A 20,378-nucleotide genomic window follows, 5' to 3' on the forward strand; every position below is an offset into this window, starting at 1 on the left:
GCTTTTATCCACACACACCCACCTTCACTCCAAACCTCCTGTTACACACTGACCCAGCGGCTTTTTCTCTCTCTCTCCTTTAGTTCAGCAGAAGTGAAACTGATCTGATCCTGTTCTGTTCTCTCTCTCTCTCTCTCTCTCTCTCTCTCTCTCTCTCTCTCTCTCTCTCTCTCTCTCGTGGTGTATGCTGGGAGTTGGGTGAGTGTAGGGTCACAGTGGAGAAGTTGTGGAGCGTTTTTCAATTTTTTTTTATTTTTTAAATACTTTACACGGGTGTTTCAAGTTTCACAAACATATTAAACATCTAGTTAATAATTCCGTACACACACCGAGTGGTTTTGTGAAACAACCCATTCGGGTAGCGCGATGACGGCTGCCCGGCATAGCCGGGCTCCGTCTCTCTCGCTCCGGCATGGGATTCGGTGTGTACCAGAGGTGGGAGTATCGGTGGAGCAGGTGTTGGAAGATGTAGGTGAGCGGGTTGGATACGAGCATATAGTCTCGGCCTCCCGAATGAACAAAGCCGTGGTCGTGTTTCTGCAGCACGAACAGCTTGTAAACAAACTGGTGGAATCCGGTTTAAAGGTAGGCGAAATGTTTGTTTCTGTTTCCCCACTATTTTCAATAGCTACATGGGTAACCATAGCAAACTGTCCACCCTTCATCCCGAATGCGGATATAGAGCGTGAACTCTCTCGGTTCGGTAAGTTTGCGGGTCCGATTAAAATGATTCCTCTCGGCTGTAAGAACCAGGCGTTAAAACATGTACTCTCGTTTCACCGACAAGTTTACATGTTTTTAAATGAGCCGACGCTGAACGTCTCTTTTCGGTGTACACATGATGGTAAATCCTACATGTTGTATGCTAACACCGGGGATATGCGTTGTTTTGAGTGTGGCTAAGTGGGGCACATTAAGGAGGTTTGTCCGGTAAGGTCTGAGAAGCAGACCGAGACCGAAGCTGAACCTGCTGCTCACAGTAGTGATGCTGGTGAGAAGAGTCAGGGCACTATAGTGCAGCAAGCAGAGTCTGGTGATGTAACGATTAATACTGGAAGTGTAATAAACACAATTGAAACAGCAAATGATAAAATTAAGGATGCTGAGGCTGGCGTACAGGTGGCTAAGAAGAGGCCAGTTGAGAAAGACAGCAGTGAGGTAAAAGTTAAAGAAAGAAGTGTTGTGCAAGTTGATGAGGGAAAGGTGGAAGAGATCAGTGAGGAAAGGGTCGTAATTGAAAGCAGTGTGAAAGCTACTGTTAAAAAGTCACAAACCCTAAATATAGATTGTACAGAAAAAGGTTCTATAAGTGAAGACGTTGAACTTTCAGAACCCGAGATAAACGATGAAAGTCTGGAAACTGGTAAGGATGATGACACAATGTCAATAACTTCTGACATTGCAGAATATATAGCCCACTCAACAGAAGATGATCTGTAATAATAGGAGGAGATTGGAACTGTACTGTAGACTTCACACTACCCCATATACAGTCTAGCTTAGAACTGTTAAACATCACAAAAGATTCTAAGTTAATTGATATATGGAGAGTGAGGAATGAATCAGTCCAGCAGTACACATGGGTGAAGTTCTTAAACTCACAGATAATTGGTGCTAGATTAGATCGATTTTATATTAGCAAACTTCTTAATAATAGAGTATTCAATGTTTTTATTGGTCCAAATGGCCTTTCTGATCATCACATGATTTCTGTTGATTTATGTCTTAAAAAACTGCAACGTTTTAACTATTATTGGCATTTTAATATGAAATTACTTCAGGACAAATTATTCTGTGTTTCTTTCTGTAGTTTCTGGGACACATGGAGGGTCAAGAAGAGGGACTTTGAAAGTTTAGCACAATGGTGGGAGGTTGGGAAAACACAAATTGGGGTATAACACCCTTATAAGATAACACCTTAAACCCCCTGAATACTATCAACATTTTAAAAGAAAAGAAACTAGAAAAAGTAGTCTTTTAAATGAAAGAGCTAAGGGGGCATTGATAAGAACAAGAATAGCATCAATTAAAGATGTAGATGCCCCCACTTCCTATTTTTTTAATCTTGAACGAAAAGCTGTAAAACAAAAGCAGATGATATATCTTCGGCGAGAAGATGGCTCCATCATCTCCGACCCAGTGGAGATGAGACGGATGGCTACAGCGTTCTACACAGAACTCTATGGGACTGACAGCTGCGATCATGGCTGTATGCAGATGCTGTTCCAGGAGCTCCCTGCATTGCGGCTAGAGGACAGCAGTGAACTGGATATGGACCTGGTATTTGAGGAGCTTACTGAAGCAGTCCAGCAACTGTCAACGGGCAAGTCGCCTGGCGTGGATGGACTGCTAGCGGAGTTCTATAAACATTTTTGGAAGAAACTTGGGACAGACTTGCATGAAGTACTTCTAGAATGCATTAAAACTGGTTTGCTACCGTCCAGCAGTCAGAGGGCTGTGCTTTCACTTTTACCAAAGAAAGGAGACTTGGGGTTACTGAAAAACTGGAGGCCGGTTTCACTCGTGTGTGGACTACAAAATTTTTTCAAAATGTTTGGCAAATAGACTAAAGAACGTTTTATGTAAGATAATTGGTATAGAACAGACTTATTGTGTGCCAAGTCGAACTATTTTTGATAATCTTTTTTTAATTCGTGATATCATTGACATATCAATAAGAGACAATCTAAATGTTGGGATTTTATCTATCGACCAAGAAAAAGCATTTGATAGAGTTGGTCATGAGTACTTTTTTAACGTTTTAAAAGCTTTTAGGTTTGGTAATAATTTTATATCCATGATCAAACTCCTTTATAATAATGCTGCTGTAATGCTGAAGGTGGGGAGTGGGCTCAGCTACCCTTTGCCAGTCAGGAGAGGAATAAGACAAGGCTGTCCGCTATCAGGACAGCTTTACACCCTTGTTATTGAGCCACTCCTGAACAGAATAAGGAAAAACATCAGAGGTTTTTCTTTCGCTGAGCACTCTGTAAACCATTCAGTATCAGCATATGCGGATGATGTCAGTGTGTTTTTTAGAGAAAAAGAAGATATTTTAGATCTATGTAAATGTCTGTCTATTTTTGAAAAGGCTTCATCAGCAAGGGTTAACTGGAGTAAAAGTGAAGGACTTCTTTTAGGACAATGGGATCAAATAGAGCATTTACAACTCCCTGGGAATATACAGTGGGCGAGGGATGGTCTAAAAGTATTGGGGGTGTTTCTTGGAACCACTGATTATCAATTGAAAAACTGAGAAGGCGTGATGGATAGGGTTTCAACAAAGCTGGCTGGCTGGAAATGGTTAATGCCAGAACTTTCCTATAGAGGGAGAGTTTTAGTTACAAACAATCTGGCTGCCTCCATGCTGTGGCACAAGTTTATTGTTTTAGAACCTCCAGAGCAGTTAATACACAGAATCCAGGGCAAACTGGTAGATTTCTTTTGGTCTGGGCAACACTGGGTGCGTGCTTCAGTATTATACCTTCCTAAACAGGAAGGAGGACAGGGGCTGATCGATCTGAGAAGTCGTGTTGATTCCTTTCGTTTACAGACCATTCAGAAGTTGCTATTCACAGAACATTTAGGATGGGCAGGAATTGCTTGCGCTCTACTCAGAAAAGCAACAAACATGAACTATGATCACCAGTTATTCCTTTTAAATTTGACAGACTTAGAAATTACAAATTTGTCACCGTTTTATCAGTCTGTGCTGAAAGTCTGGCGAACAACCCTCTCAATCAATAGAAATACAATAGAACCAGGAGAATGGATTATGACAGAACCATTGTTTCATAACCCATTTCTCCCTCTTAGACTGCTGGCTTCAAGGTGTTTGAAAGAGGCCTTTGTGAGGGCAGGATGCACATTATTGGGGCATCTTAGGGAACAGGATGGTTGGAAATCGCCAGAATCGCTTCAAATCGCAACAGGGATACGTTCCATGCGTCTGTTAAAACAGATACTGGATAAAGTGATAGCGATAGTCCCAGGAATCTGCAGAGGTGATAGAACAACAGCACCTGCAGATCCATACAAGGAACATGTGCTTTCCTCCCATCAGTGTTTCAGCACTGAGAGTAGGAGAGAATGAAGATGTGAACAGTATCTTGTCCTTTGATACACCCCTGTTAGGAGATCTGAAGGACTTGAGGAAAAAAGCAATGTACAGTGTATCACAAAAGTGAGTACACCCCTCACATTTCTGCAGATATTTAAGTATATCTTTTCATGGGACAACACTGACAAAATGACACTTTGACACAATGAAAAGTAGTCTGTGTGCAGCTTATATAACAGTGTAAATTTATTCTTCCCTCAAAATAACTCAATATACAGCCATTAATGTCTAAACCACCGGCAACAAAAGTGAGTACACCCCTTAGTGAAAGTTCCTGAAGTGTCAATATTTTGTGTGGCCACCATTATTTCCCAGAACTGCCTTAACTCTCCTGGGCATGGAGTTTACCAGAGCTTCACAGGTTGCCACTGGAATGCTTTTCCACTCCTCCATGACGACATCACGGAGCTGGCGGATATTCGAGACTTTGCGCTCCTCCACCTTCCGCTTGAGGATGCCCCAAAGATGTTCTATTGGGTTTAGGTCTGGAGACATGCTTGGCCAGTCCATCACCTTTACCCTCAGCCTCTTCAATAAAGCAGTGGTCGTCTTAGAGGTGTGTTTGGGGTCATTATCATGCTGGAACACTGCCCTGCGACCCAGTTTCCGGAGGGAGGGGATCATGCTCTGCTTCAGTATTTCACAGTACATATTGGAGTTCATGTGTCCCTCAATGAAATGTAACTCCCCAACACCTGATGCACTCATGCAGCCCCAGACCATGGCATTCCCACCACCATGCTTGACTGTAGGCATGACACACTTATCTTTGTACTCCTCACCTGATTGCCGCCACACATGCTTGAGACCATCTGAACCAAACAAATTAATCTTGGTCTCATCAGACCATAGGACATGGTTCCAGTAATCCATGTCCTTTGTTGACATGTCTTCAGCAAACTGTTTGCGGGCTTTCTTATGTAGAGACTTCAGAAGAGGCTTCCTTCTGTGGTGACAGCCATGCAGACCAATTTGATGTAGTGTGCGGCGTATGGTCTGAGCACTGACAGGCTGACCCCCCACCTTTTCAATCTCTGCAGCAATGCTGACAGCACTCCTGCGCCTAGCTTTCAAAGACAGCAGTTGGATGTGACGCTGAACACGTGCACTCAGCTTCTTTGGACGACCAACGCGAGGTCTGTTCTGAGTGGACCCTGCTCTTTTAAAATGCTGGATAATCTTGGCCACTGTGCTGCAGCTCAGTTTCAGGGTGTTGGCAATCTTCTTGTAGCCTTGGCCATCTTCATGTAGCACAACAATTCGTCTTTTAAGATCCTCAGAGAGTTATTTGCCATGAGGTGCCATGTTGGAACTTTCAGTGACCAGTATGAGAGAGTGTGAGAGCTGTACTACTAAATTGAACACACCTGCTCCCTATGCACACCTGAGACCTAGTAACACTAACAAATCACATGACATTTTGGAGGGAAAATGATAAGCAGTGCTCAATTTGCACATTTAGGGGTGTAGTCTCTTAGGGGTGTACTCACTTTTGTTGCTGGTGGTTTAGACATTAATGGCTGTATATTGAGTTATTTTGAGGGAAGAATAAATTTACACTGTTATATAAGCTGCACACAGACTACTTTTCATTGTGTCAAAGTGTCATTTTGTCAGTGTTGTCCCATGAAAAGATATACTTAAATATCTGCAGAAATGTGAGGGGTGTACTCACTTTTGTGATACACTGTATATCACATGTGTGAAAGTGCGCCATCAGAGTGTCCTACAACAGGTGCAGGCATGGAAGTGGTCAGGAGTGTTTGGGCATGGCCTTTTGATGAAGGGACACTGGCATTCTCTTTATAAGCCCCCCATTGAGAAGCGGGTTGGAGATCTCCAGTGGAGACTGATCCACAAGGCCATAGCCACTAACAAATATGTAGCCCATTTCAATTCAGAGGTGAGGTCAAACTGTCCCTTTTGTGGAGCTGTTGAAACAGTTGAACATCTTTTTATTCTCTGTCCCAGACTAAGTCGTCTGTTTCAAATACTATCCAGGTGGTTTGGAGAATTTGATGAGCGCTTCTCACATCAAGCATTTATTAGTAGTGTCAAATACAGTTTCAAATACCGAAAGAAAATCTGTCTCTTTAACTGTGTCTTAGGCCTCGCTAAGTTAGCGGTGTGGAAAAGCCGTAAAAACAGAATAAGGGGAGCTGGAGCTGTTAGTGCTGAGGGGATTTTAAGAGGAATGTTAGCCGCCCGGATCAGAATTGAATATACATATTTCAAACTGGTTAACAATCTTGCAGAATTCCGTACGATGTGGTGTATAGGAAAGATTTTATGTGATGTTGATGATGAAGGACAATTAATATTAAGATTTTGAACCATAAGCAAAATTTTTAAGTACTAATGTTTATTTATTTATCTATCTATTTGTTTTATTTTTATTTATTTATTTATTTTCTTCCACTTTGCTTAATTAGGTAATGTAAAATTATTATGGATATGATGTCCTGAATGTTTAAATAAAGTTGTGTAAACCTCTCTCTCTCTCTCTCTCTCTCTGCATGCTGGGAGTGGGCGGAGCGTTTGTGAGTGTGTGAGAACGGTGGTGTGTGTGGCGGTGAGCTTGAGCTCTTTTCTTTTTTCTCAGTTACTTTTTTACCCTGGTGTTGGGTTTTTCTGAGTGTCCACCCTTTTCACCTTAAACACTAGTGTTTTCGATAATCCGCCGCGAGCGGTGTGAGGCGAGTAATGGCCTCTCGCCTCGCGGCGGAGATGCCGTCTCTCTCCCGCGCGAACGGGTTCAGGTGCGTCCCCCCAGCCCAGGCTACGGTGGAGGACGTGCTGCTCGCGGTGGGAGAGAAAGTCGGACATGATAAAATCTATTCCGCTTCGCGGATGAATAAAGCCGTGGTGGTGTTTGTGAGGGAAGAGCGGCTGGTTGCTGTACTGGTGGAGAGTGGCATTGAGATTTTGGAGACTTTTGTGCCAGTGTCTCCTTTGTTTACACCGGCGTCGAGGGTCACCGTCTCTAATGTCCCGCCTTTCGTTTCCAACGAGTCTATCAGACAGGAACTAAGCCGTTTTGGGAAGTTTGCGGGTGAAATGAAGCTGATTCCTCTGGGCTGTAGGAACGGGGCACTGAAGCACGTCCTGTCCTTCAGGAGGCAGGTGTTCATGTTTCTAAACAGCCCAGATAAAACGCTTGACGCTGCGTTCCGTGTGTTTCATGATAATAACTCGTACATTATGTACGCGACCACGGACAGTCTGAAATGTTTTCAGTGCGGGAGCAGTAGACATAAGCGATTTGAGTGCCCTTTAAACAAACAGAGGGCAGCGCAGAAGGACCAGGCCTCTACTACAGCTGAACCGAGTGGGGCTCTGGAGAAGGGTGCTGTGAGTGACGCTCCTGCAGATGCTGGAGAGGGTTCGTCAGTGACTCTAGCTCCGGAGGCAAGGCGTGGACAGGAGGTGAGTGAGCGGTTGAAGGGCAGTGGTATCGGCAGTGGGGATGGTCAGGTTCAGGCTGACCAGCTTACAGCCGAGCAGGTGGGTGTAAAGCCTAGCACCCTTATCAGTGGGGTAGCAGGTGGAGTAGGTAATGAGGTTGGGGCTGGTGCTCAAGAGGGAGAGGCAGTTGGTGATGGGGTAGACCGGGTTGTTAAGACCAGTGAACAGATGAATTTGGGAACTGGTGGTGGCACGGATTCGGGGGTTCAGATTGGTGATCACTTGGGGAGTGGAGCTGGTTCTCAGGAGAACATGGGGGTAGAAAGTGGTGTAGTCACAGGGGTTGAGTCTAGTGGTCAGGTGGGGGATATAGTTGAAAGTCAGGTGAATATGGAGAGAGTCTGTGGTGTGGATATAGGTACTGAGTCTGGTGCTCAGGTGGGTGGTGGTGTAGGTGATCTGATGAGTGGAGGTGTTAGTGCTCAGGTGAGTAGTAGTATAAGAGCTCAGGTGAACGAAGGTGTAGGAGCTCAGGTGAATAGTAGCGTAGTAGCTCAGGTAAGCAGAGGTGTTAGTATTCAGGTGAGCAGTAATGTAGGAGCTGAGGTGAGCAGAGGTGTAGGAGCTCAGGTGAGCGGAGATTTTGAAGAGGCTGGACCGAGCACTGCAGGTGGCAGTTTTCAGGTGCTGGTGTCAGAGGTTGTCAGTGAATCTCAGCCTAGTTTAGCTGTGTCTCAGGAGGAGGCTATGGAGGAGGACAGGATGTCTGAGGTATCTGATTCTGGAGGGAGTCAGTCTGGAGGTGGGATGTTATACTCTGTGGAGCAGATAAACTCGTTTTTGGATGATACTAAGGGCAGACCTGTTGAGGTCAGTGATTTTTTCCCTGACCTGGACAGGTTTGTATGTTCGGCTTTAATGGCACAGAAGAATGTTGGGTATGACATCCTCTCGAAGCAAAAGCGTTTTCGTTTAAAAAAACTTGTTACTTCAATTAGGAAGGTAAAAAGGGCTAAGTCTGGTGTGTGTCGTATGTCTGTTCGTAAAAATGTCTGAACACGGAGCACGTAGGAAGAGGGTCTCTCTTGATCTTTTATTGCTTGTTTCCTGTTCTACTGTTGTCTCTCTCTTATTTCTATCATTATGGGTTTTCTAAGGGTGGGCTCTTTGAATGTTAATGGTTTTAGAGACAAAGATAAACAGGCCCTTTTTTATGAATTTTTTTCTCTTAAGAAATTAAATGTATGTTTTTTACAAGAAACACATAGTGATGATGCCTCAGCTTCTGAGTGGGGTCTGTGGTGGAAAGGGGAATTGTTTCTTAGCCACGGTTCGAATGTTAGCGCAGGTGTTGCTATTCTCTTCTCTCAGTCCAGTAGAGTGAACGTACTGTCTGTTGATGAAATTGTAGCTGGACGACTTCTCATGCTTAAAGCTAGACTCTGTGATCATGTGTTTATTTTTATTAATGTGTATGCCCCAAACAGAGGTGCAGAAAGAGGTGAGCTGTTTGTGAGGCTGGAGCAGTTATTGCAATCCCTACCTTCAGACGGCACAGTTGTGTTGGGAGGGGATTGGAACTGCACTTTGGATTTTGTCAATGATAGAAACGGCGAAGAGCCTCATCCCCAGTCTGCTCAGACTTTGGCCATTACTTTATCTGGTTTTAATTTAGTTGATGTTTGGAGGGAAAAACACCCTTCAGTCAAGCAGTACTCCTGGGTTAGGGTTTTTGAAGGAGGTGTATATGCGGCCCGTTTGGACCGGTTCTATGTTTCTAATAGTGCTCGGAATATGATTAGTCAGTCTACCATTCAGCCCACCTCTTTCTCTGATCATCATTTATGTACTGTAGTCTTTTCTGTTGTTCCTCAGTCCTCTGGTAGTCCAATGTGGTATTTTAATAAGGCACTTTTAGCAGATAAAAAATTTTGCGATAATTTTAAACTGTTTTGGGGAGAGTGGGTTGGTAAGAAGGGTGATTTTGTAAACCTTATGCAATGGTGGGAAGTGGGGAAGGCCCAAATTAAAGCCTTCTGTCAGGACTTTACCGCATATTCCACCTCTAAATTGAGGGCAGCAGTTAGTAAATTGGAACAAGACATTTCTAAAATACACGACTCTATGTTCCTTCAAAATTCACTGGATCTGCGGGCGGATCTTACGATTAAGTTACAGGAACTGAGTTATATTTTAAAGGAGAAGGCAAAGGGAGCTCTGGTGCGGTTCAGGTTCATGTCTGTGCGGGACATGGATGCTCCTACTGTTTTCTTTTTTAATTTAGAGAAATCTTCTCATCGACATAAATCACTGGTGTCTGTCCGCAAAGCTGACGGAACTATTACGACAGAACCGGCGGAGGTGAGAAGATTGGCTGTGGACTTTTATTCTGAACTGTATACAGCAGGTGCTAGGGATCAGCATTGCTCCAGGACCCTGCTCGAGGATCTACCTCAACTGGATGATCAACACAAGCAGGACCTGGATGCGACTTTGACTTTCGAGGAGCTCACTGCAGCTGTAACTCAGCTTTCGTCTGGGAGAGCGCCTGGTATTGATGGTCTTCCGGTGGACTTTTACAAGGCTTTCTGGGGGATCATCGGGAGGGACTTGTATGAGGTTCTGCTGGCTGGCCTTGATGCCAAGGTGCTCCCGAGTAGCTGTCAGCGTGCCGTCTTATCCCTCTTACCGAAGAAGGGAGACCTCTGCCTTTTAACACTAGAAGTCCCAGAGAGGGGTCATTTAGCATTTCTACCTTTGGAACCCAGAGACGGGTCGAATGACCTGAAGGATTTTAGCTAACATCCTATAATCACCGTCTTTTGTTCTGCAAATAAGGCCATTACTGTCGCACCACAGGAGGTTGTTGTTTTCCATTGAGTTTAGCCATTTAGTTTCTAGTTAGTTCTATTCAGTTTATTGTATTTGATAATATAAAGACTATACATATTGTATTTAGTTTAGTTTTATTTGAGCAAAAAAGCACTGAAACAATGAATCATTTTTTATATATTTTAAATAGAGAATTAGAAATTTTAGAGCAAGGTACAGCTGTGAGTAATGACCAGAAGCATTTGTGTCTAAGTCAAGAGGACTGAAATTTCAGTGTGAAAAATATACAAAAGAACAACTGTTATTTGTTTCCATGCTTTTTATTTTTGTTATAAAAATAATAAAAAAAATACAAGGAATAAAACAATTCCACACATATTTACAATAGGCTGCAGTGGGGGGCTGCGTGTGTGTGTGTGAGTGGCATGTCCTTCTTGTGTGACTAGCATTTCAGCACTCACTCAGCAGTCTGTCTGCACTGTCGGAACATACCTGGCACTGCCTGGGTATGTCCCTGGTACATTTGCCACACGTGTATTTGTAGCAGTCAACACATCTCTCAGTTGCACAATTGTTCGTGCATCGATGGTTGACCTGACACTTCGCCCTTTTGCCAGGGCTGGGTGTGGAAGGTTGTTGCCGAAGGAGTTTCTCCTTGCGTGCCTTCTTTTCACTCACATGAGAGTCACCTAACTCTTTTGCAAGCTCAACCAGGAAGTCCACCCGTCTCTCCTGCACCCCAGTGCATGCCTGATAAAGAACATGCGCATTCAGTGCTGCCATGTCAATCATGTTGTAGAACACGGCGACTGGCCATCTCCGTGTTCCTGCACGCACGCTGTACTCCCGCACCATTTGGTCCATTACATCCACACCGCACTTTGTGTGGTTGTATTGTGTGACCGTGTTTGGCTTCCTTTTGTTGGTATCCTCAGTCTCAACCACGCTGTGCATGCTGCTGAGAATGTAGACGGCCTTCTTTCGTTTGGGTGCATACACTGTCAGTGTGGCACCAGTGGTTGAAAACACCTGAGTGGTGAATTCAGTGCGGTCCATCTGTCTAGTGGATTGAGGAATTTCCCGGCGACTCTTGTTGACTGTGCCGAGGATAGTGGTTTTCCGGCTAAGCAGTCGTTGTGCAAGTGACAATGATGTAAAGAAATTGTCCGTGGTTACAGTTCTGCCCTTGTCCATGAATGGTTCCATCAGCCTCATCACTACAGTTTCGGACAGTCTCTCCCTGCTGGGACGACTGGGGTCCTTGCCAAGATATGGGAGGACATTACAGATGTACTTTGATTTCAAGTCGCAAGCCACCCAAAACTTGATGCCAAACTTGTCTGGTTTTGTTGCAATGTATTGCAGAAAACAGCAGCGAGTCTTTGACGGGAAAAGCTGTTCATCAATAGTGATGTGTCGACCAGGGTTGTAGGATGCGATGCAGTTGGTGACAAACGATCTCCACACATCGGAGATTGCAGCAAACTTATCGGTCTCCGCTCGCTCACTGCGTGTGAACATGTCATCAAAGCGTAGGTGTTGCATGATGTCTTGGAAGCGGTTTCGGGCCATAGTTGCAATGATCCTTGGGTTTGCCAGGTTTGCTGACCAGCTGTCACGTAGTGATGGAACCTTGGTCACCCCCCGCAAGATAATGACTGAAATAAATGCCATTAGTTCCGGGAGATCCATGAACCAATCCACCTGCTCTGTGTGACGTGCATGTTGAGTAGTCCATTCTTGAATGCTACGAAGCATGTCAAGAGTGATAAAACAGAGGAAGCTCTGAAGGCGACTCCGGACACTTCGTCTGGCCTTAGCCCTTGGCTCTCCATCTGTAGGGTACGGTTCTATTGGGGTGAAATGGAGACGTTTCCCCACTTGTACTTCACGCCACACTGTGCCATCTTTTGCGGTCTCTGTCGGCTCACTCGCCAACCGAGCTCTCTTTTTTGGTAGAGGAGGAGTCTCCTCATCTGCAAGATAAATAATTTCAAATTAACATTTTGTTTTGGTTCTAAATAAAAAAGATAGTCAGGAAATAAAAATAGGTAATTTGAAAAATCTAACCTGAAGACAGCTCAGAGTCCGAATCCGGTTGAAGGACTATGTCTTCTCCATCTGAGTCACAAGGGTTGGTGTTGCTCAGGATCAGTTCCAATGCCTGTTGAGTGGTGAGCCTTCTCTGCATTTTGTTTCTTTTGAACAAAATAGGTGAAGCAGTCACCTATTTATCCCCCACAGCACAAAAGGCTGCATGCAAATTTGCTAAGGTGTTAGCAACCTTATGCATATCCCCTGCACAACAATGCAGCTGGGGGGTGGGCAGACACACTCAGGAGCAGCTTACATTCTTTTGCTTACACTCATAATATAAACTCATATTACACTCAAAAACATAAATAAATTATTTTAGAAAAACTTGAAAACTTGAAACAGATTGTATGTTTTGCAAACTATATGTACAATATAACCAGTTGATTTCACAACTGTTAAGAGTATGTTAGAAATTGATTTTTTAGGTAAAATTTATTGATTTATATGGTAAAACTTTTTGACTTATAACTACTTAAAAAGCTGACTTTTGGATGGAAAAAGCCATTACATAATGTCTGGCTAATTCTCTGTACAGAACATTTAGGAACAGGGAACTGAAACTGATCTTTGTGAGTTTTTAGTCCTTTTCAAGTATTAGACAGACGTTAGTGTGAATTCAGCTCTACTCCCCCCTGCAGATTCCTCAGGCAATGGCCACATTTACAAATGAAAGGATGCTAATTGGAGCCATCAGAGTCGTCAGTTCGGACTAAGGGTCATTTGACCCTCTTTCGGGACTTCAGGGGGGAGCTCGAAATTTCTGGGACTTCTAGTGTTAAAGAACTGGAGACCTGTTTCTCTCTTGTGTTCAGACTATAAGATACTCTCCCGATGTATTGCGAACAGACTAAAAGGTGTGTTAGGCGTGATTGTACATAAGGACCAGTCTTACTGAGTGCCTCGACGCTCTATTTATGATAATTTGTTTTTAATTAGAGACTTATGTGATTTTGCTAGGATGTCTCATTTAGAGTTTGGTTTGTTATCTCTGGACCAAGAAAAGGCATTTGATCGTGTAGATCATGATTATCTTTTTACTGCTCTAAGTGCTTTTGGTTTTGGGGATGGTTTCATGTCCTGGGTGAAATTGCTTTATTCAGGGGCCTCCTGTCTGATTAAGGCGGGAGGGGGTCTGAGTGTCCCCGTCCCCGTCAGTAGGGGGATACGGCAGGGCTGTCCTTTGTCTGGACAACTCTACTCACTTGCAGTGGAACCCCTTCTGGTTTTAATTAGGAAAAGACTGTCGGGCTTAAACATTATGAACAGTTTATATAGAGTCTCTGCCTATGCTGATGACATCACAGTCATAGTGAAAAATGACCAGGATGTTGTGTCCCTGCAGGATATCCTGCAAGTTTACAGCAAGGCCACCTCCGCTAAACTTAACTGGGATAAGACAGAGGCTTTGTGGTGTGGCTCTCAGAGTCCATGCAGTATTTTGCCATCACTCCCGGGAGGGGTTAGGTGGAGCAGGCATGGCATAAAGTTTTTAGGGGTCTGGCTGGGCTCTGAAGAGGCAATAGCAATGAACTGGGAAGGTGTTGTGGAGAAAGTTCGTGCCAGGTTGTCTTCATGGTCCTGGATGCTCCCCCAGTTATCGTACAGGGGTCGAGTGTTGGTCGTGAACAACCTTGTTGCGTCAGTATTGTGGCACAAATTTACTGTTCTCAACCCACCTAGACAACTGACCGACGACATCCAGAAAATACTGGTGAACTTTTTCTGGTCTGGACAACACTGGCTCAGAGCAGCTGTCCTGTCTCTGCCTGTGCAGGAGGGGGGACAGGGTCTTATCGACATCCGGTCCAGAACTGCAACCTTGCGGCTGCAAGCTGTGCAGCGGTTGCTGTACAGAGGGCAGCAGGGCTGGAAGGCCGTTGCCTGTGCCCTTTTGCGGCGCGCTGGTGGTATGGGGCTGGACCGGCATCTGTTCTCCCTTCCGCTGGAAGGGGTGGATTTGAGAGGTTTGACTCCATTTTACACAGCAGCGCTGGAAGCATGGCGTCTGTTCTCTTTTTCGAGGGACGACTCCACTCTGCCTTCAGCGTGGATCTTTGAGGAGCCACTGTTCCACAACCCCTCTTTTCCATTATTGCAACGGGTCTCAGGGGCTTTGAGGACTGCCCTGTTGGAAGGTGGACTTGTCAAGGTTCGTGACCTGCGGAGGGGTAGGGACTGGGTGCATGCGGAGCAGTTGGCTGAGATGGTCGGTCTGAGGTCGGTGCGTGTAGCTCAACAGCTGCTGGACCGGCTGCTGGATGACCTCTCTGCTGATGCCTGTGAGTACCTGAACGCTACCCCTGTGGAGCAACATCTGAGTCAAAATGTCACCTTCCCTGAACTGGTAATGGACATGGACCAGGAGGACCGGCAGGAGGGACAGGGGACACTCCTGTCTTCAGACACCCCGGCTTTGGGACTTTTCAGTGTTCTACACAAGAGGGCCCTGTACCAGGCTTGTGTTAAAACTCTACATCACCGCAGCCTGAGGGATGTGAAGGAGTCTGGGTGGGCTGAGGTTGTTTCGGCTGATGCTTCCCCTAAACGTAGTTGGCGGTCCCTGTACAAAAGACCCATTGAAAAGAGGGTGGGTGACCTCCAGTGGAGGATTGTGCATGGGATTATAGCCACAAACAGACACGTGGCACGGATTGATCCCGCACTTGGGGACGGTTGTCCTTTTTGTGGTGAGACCGAGACCTTGTCTCACTTGTTCTTGCTGTGTGCCCGGCTACATCCCATTTTGGGTGTGATTAAAGAATGGGGCGTGAAATTTTTAGGCTTCTTTACTGATTGTCTTTTCATTTATGGTCCCAAGTATTCAGCTTCTAATAAGGACAGAGTAGTGATTTTAAATTTTCTATACGGTGCTGCGAAACTAGCCATCTGGTGCACAAGGAAAAATAAACTGAAAGGTACTGGGGGTATTGACCCTGTCCTAATGGTCAGGGGTTTAATTCTGAAGAGGCTCACTGTGGAGTTTAGCTACTACACTGTAACTGACAATGTGGACTATTTCTTTACCGTGTGGGGGGATGGGGGCCTGCTTTGTGAGCCTGATGGACTGGCTGGTTTTGTGTTGAATTTGTGACTGGACTGTTGTTTTTTATTGTGTGTGTGTTTTTATTTGTTTTATTTCAGTTAGTGTTTTTGGAATTGGCTGCTGGTTTTAATTTGTAAATAATCTTGTATTAAATGTGTGTTGAAAGTCAGTCTGTCTCTCTCTCTCTCTCTCTCTCTCTCTCTCTCTCTCGCGTCTCTTGCTCTCGCTTTTCCTCTCTCTGGCGCGCCTCTTGCTCTCTCTTTTCCTCTCATTCTATTCTTTCCCTTTCTCTTCTTTCCTCCCTCTCCTCATCCTCTCTCCATCTTCTCTCCTCGTTCTCTGCTGCTTCTATCTCCCTCTTATTTTCCCTTTCTTCCATCTCCCTCAGATACTCAACTACATCTTTCTCCACTCGTCTCTTTTTGGCTGGGGTTTCCATGCTTCTCGAGGATGGTGAAGCTTCAGCAGCATCCTGGCCAGATGAGGAAATAAGGGTCGCTGGGCTAATTGATTATCTCCCACCCAGAGTGGTAGAGAGAACAGAGGGGCGACACTCCCATAGGGAACCGTTGGAAAGGGGGCGGGACATTTTTTCTGCGCAGCTTCCGGGTTGTGGAGCTCTGTATAGTTCCAAACAACCCATAGAGCCCCATTCATTTCCACTACTTATCAAACATTTTTAGCTGTATGTTGCTTTGTTTTAAAAAAATTATGAATTTAATGTCATTAATATACTTAATACTGTTATTGTTTAGCATTTGCTCAGCACTAAATGTTACATGTTTATTTTAATTAATAGGTATAACTGAATTTAGCTTAGTCAGTTAAGCTTAATTAATGACACACGAGTCTTTTCACCTAAAATGAGTTGATTAATCAAGAGTCTTGTTACAGAAATGATCATAAAACATTAGAACCATAATAAATCATGCTACTTTTACTTTCATACTTAAGTACATTTGAAGGTAAATTTAGTTTAGTACTTTAGTGGAGGTAAAGAGTATTTTTACTTTTACTACTACTTTTACTGGAGTAATATGTTACCTTGGATATCTCTACTTTAACTCAACTACATGGTTTGTGTACCTTGTCCACCACTTACATTAGACAAAATGAACTAGTGTATATTCATAATGAATTCATTAATGTATTACATGTAGGAATCAATTATTAATCACTCATGAAATAAGAGATGAATTAATGCTATTTCCTGTACCTTAAAGGTACGGTGGTGTGTTTATCAATCTGTTCATTCAGTGCAGGTAAACCTTATGAATCCAGCACATGACTGAGTGACATGAGTGTTTAGCCAAAATGATTATTATTATGAATCCTCAGGAAAGTGAAGGGAGATTAGTTTATGTAAAAAACAAAACATAAAAAAACTTTTATCTCTGTATATCAGAATCAGAATCAGAATCAGAATACTTTATTGATCCCCGAGGGGAAATTTCAGATGTTACAGTTGCTCAGATTGTATATATGTATTAAGAATATTAAAAGGTAAGAATATATTAAAAAGTAAAGTAAAGTAAAAACGCTCTTAAAATAAAGTGGCAAAACGCTCTTAAAATACACTTAAAACGCTCTTAAAATAAAGTGGCAGATGCAGTGGTGACATATATTGCACTATTTATGATACAACTATCATATTGCACGTATTGTAAGGTCTATTACTTAAGTGAGGAGTTGTAAAGTTTGATGGCCACAGGTAGGAATGACCTCCTGTGGCGCTCCGTGGTGCTTTTGGGTGGAATGAGTCTTTGACTGAACGTGCTTCTGTGTCTTTCCAGTGTGTTGTACAGCGGGTGAGAGGTATTGTCCATAATGGACTTCAGCTTAGACAGCATCCTCCTCTCTGACACTGTCGTCAGCGAGTCCAGCTCCACACCCACCACATCACTGGCCTTACGGATCAGTTTGTTCAGTCTGTTGGCATCTGCCACCTTCAGCCTGCTGCCCCAGCATGCAACTGCATAAAGGATAGCACTCGCCACCACAGACTCATAAAAGATCTTTAGCATAGTCCTGCAGATGTTGAAAGACCTTAGCCGTCTCAAAAAGTAGAGACGACTTTGGCCCTTCCTGTAGAGGGTTTCCGTGTTTTTACTCCAGTCCAGTTTATTGTCTATGTACACTCCCAGGTATTTGTAGTCCTCAACAGTGTCCACACTGACCCCATTGATGGACACAGGGGTCACCGGTGCCTTTTTTCTTCTCATGTCCACAACCAGCTCTTTTGTCTTTGTCACATTTAGCTGTAGATGGTTCAGCTCGCACCATGTGACAAAGTCCTTCACCGTAGCCCTGTACTCGTCCTCATCACCCTTGCTGATACATCCAACTATCGCTGAGTCATCAGAAAATTTCTGAAGGTGGCAGGTCTCAGTCCGATAGCTGAAGTCCGTGGTGTAGAGGGTGAAGAGGAAGGGAGAGAGAACAGTTCCCTGTGGTGTTCCGGTGTTGCTGATCACTCTGTCCGACACACCGTGCTGCAGGCGCACGTACTGAGGTCTGCCGGTCAGGTAGTCTGTAATCCAGGACACGAGGGGGGTGTCCACCTGCATCGCTGTCAGCTTCTCACCCAGAAGAGCCGGATGAATTGTGTTGAATGCACTGGAGAAGTCAAAAAACATGATCCTCACCGTGCTGGCTGGCTTGTCCAGGTGAGTATAGACTCGGTCAAGCAGGTAGATGATGGCGTCCTCAACTCCCAGACGTGGCAGGTAGGCGAACTGGAGTGGGTCTAGAAGTGGCTGGACTATGGGTCGGAGCTGGTCCAGGACTAGCCTCTCCATGGTCTTCATGATGTGGGACGTCAGTGCTACTGGTCTGTAGTCCTTGACGTCACTAGGGCGCGGCGTCTTCGGAATAGGAACGATGCAGGACGTTTTCCACAACACGGGGACACGCTGGAGACTCAGGCTCATGTTGAAGACATACTGCAGGACTCCACACAGCTGGGTGGCGCAGGCTTTAAGGACCCTGGGGGGGACCCCATCGGGGCCAGCAGCCTTGTTTGTGTGGAGTCTATTCAGCTGTCTCCTCACCTGGTCAGCAGTGATGTACACAGTAGGGGAGATTTGTGATAGGGGGTTGGAGGTGTGAGCTGGGCTATCACAGGAGGGGGGCAGACAATCAAGGATTGGAGGGAGGGTGAGTGGGGTGGGCTGCAGGGGACAGATAGCAGTGCAGTCGGGACGGGGGAGGGCAGGGCCTGCAGTGTCAAACCTGTTAAAGAACAGATTTAGTTCGTTGGCCCTGTCTTCACTGCCCTCTACTTCTCTGCTGTCGTTGGACCTGAAACCAGTGATGGTCCTCATTCCACTCCAAACCTCTCTCATGTTGTTCTGCTGGAGTTTACACTCCAGCTTTCTCTTGTAATTGTCTTTACCCTCTCTGATTGTGGTCTTTAGCTTCCCCTGGATCGTTCTCACCTCCTCTTTGTCTCCAGTTCTAAATGCCCTCTTCTTGTCGTTAAGGAGGGATTTAATGTCTTTCGTTACCCATGGTTTGTTGTTTGGGTAACACTTTACAGTCCTGGTTGGGACAATGGAGTCCACACAGAAATTTATGTAGTCTGTTATGCACTCATTGAGCCCGTCGATGTCCTCTCCGTGCGACTCACAGAGTGCCTGCCAGTCTGTGGTCTCAAAACAGTCCTGCAGTACCTCATGAGTCCCCTCTGACCATCTCCTCACTGTTCGTGTGGTCACAGGTCGGCTCTTAACAATGGGCACATAACAGGGGCTGAGATGTACCAGGTTGTGGTCAGATCTACCCAGAGGGGGGAGGGGGGAGCAGCTGTATGCATCTTTAACATTGCAGTACAGCAGATCCAGTGTTCGCTCCTCTCTGGTGGAACAGTCCACATACTGAGTAAAGTGTGGTAGTGCCTTCGTCATAGTGACGTGGTTAAAGTCACCTGAAATGGCTATGAAGGCATTCGGGTGTTGGGTTTGGAGACGTGCTATAGATGAATGTATAGCGTCACAGGCTGATGTCGGGTTTGCCGAGGGGGGAATATAAACAGCCACCATTATGACGTGCGAGAACTCCCTCGGTAAATAATATGGTCTGAGTCCTACAGCAAGCAGTTCAAAATCGGGGCAACAGATTTGTTCCTTGATGGTTATATGACCAGGGTGACACCAGCGGTTATTAATAAGGACGGCGAGACCCCCACCTTTTCTTTTCTCGCTCGCCGCGCTGCACCGGTCAGCACGAACAGTTTGAAAACCATCGATGTAAACGATGTTATCCGAAATGTCCTGGTGTAGCCATGTCTCCGTAAAGCACATTAAACTACATTCCCGGTACTCCCGTTGACTCCTGGTTAGTGCTGTAAGTTCATCCATTTTATTCACGAGTGATCTCACGTTGCCCATAACAACGGAGGGGACGCGCGGTTTATATGCTTTTTTCTCCATAATTCGCCGTCGTCTCGCTCTCGCTTTAGCTGTGCGTTGGTTCATTCCTCCTCTGCATCCCCTGTGTGTTCGTCTCCATAATTCTGCCGGGATGTTTGTTGTAATGTCCGCTATGCCGGCCGGCTTCATCGCGATCAGCTGTTCGCGGCTGTATGCGAAACGGACATGCTTCTGCGCCGCAGTTAGTGAAAAAAGTATTTTCACAACGAAAAAATAAACCAAAACTCTCTCTAGTAGCATGATTCGAGAGGGCACAGCTTCACAAAGTTACTAACTAAAAGTATAAAAACTTAAATTAGGTATAAATAGAGATAATAAAGTAATAGCGACTGTAAACAATGAGCAACTGTAACGGGCTGCACGCTGCTCTCGCGCATGCGCCTCCTATATTGTCTCTACTACTTAATGATATCGCATTATGTAATGTATGCTAATATAATGTACTGTGTGT

The 20,378-nt window shown here is 44.9% G+C and overlaps 1 protein-coding gene and 1 pseudogene across 1 annotated transcript; one reads left to right on the plus strand and one right to left on the minus strand.

The window, feature by feature from the left end:
• Window positions 1-10,664: 10,664 nt before the first annotated feature.
• On the minus strand, window positions 10,665-12,711 carry LOC134325920 (uncharacterized). Its single transcript, XM_063008120.1, has 2 exons — window positions 12,428-12,711; window positions 10,665-12,333 (listed from the first exon to the last, which is right to left on the minus strand). Exons 1-2 carry the CDS (start codon window positions 12,546-12,548, stop codon window positions 10,808-10,810), a joined length of 1,647 nt encoding a protein of 548 aa, XP_062864190.1. The 5' UTR covers window positions 12,549-12,711; the 3' UTR covers window positions 10,665-10,807.
• A 7,381-nt stretch (window positions 12,712-20,092) lies between these two features.
• The window catches only part of LOC134326216 (zinc finger protein 850-like), an 81,894-nt pseudogene continuing 81,608 nt past the window's right edge, over window positions 20,093-20,378 (plus strand).

This window comes from Trichomycterus rosablanca, chromosome 14, assembly GCF_030014385.1.
Source record: "Trichomycterus rosablanca isolate fTriRos1 chromosome 14, fTriRos1.hap1, whole genome shotgun sequence".
NCBI classification, from domain to species: Eukaryota; Metazoa; Chordata; class Actinopteri; order Siluriformes; family Trichomycteridae; genus Trichomycterus; species Trichomycterus rosablanca.

What these genes read in the sequence shown, in the direction of transcription:
- LOC134325920 (XM_063008120.1), bottom strand. Translation starts at nt 12,548, where the DNA reads ATGCAGAGAAGGCTCACCACTCAACAGGCATTGGAACTGATCCTGAGC. An exon ending in GGACTCTGAGCTGTCTTCAG is followed by an intron (nt 12,334 to 12,427) that starts GTTAGATTTTTC and finishes TTTATCTTGCAG; the next exon opens with ATGAGGAGACTCCTCCTCTA.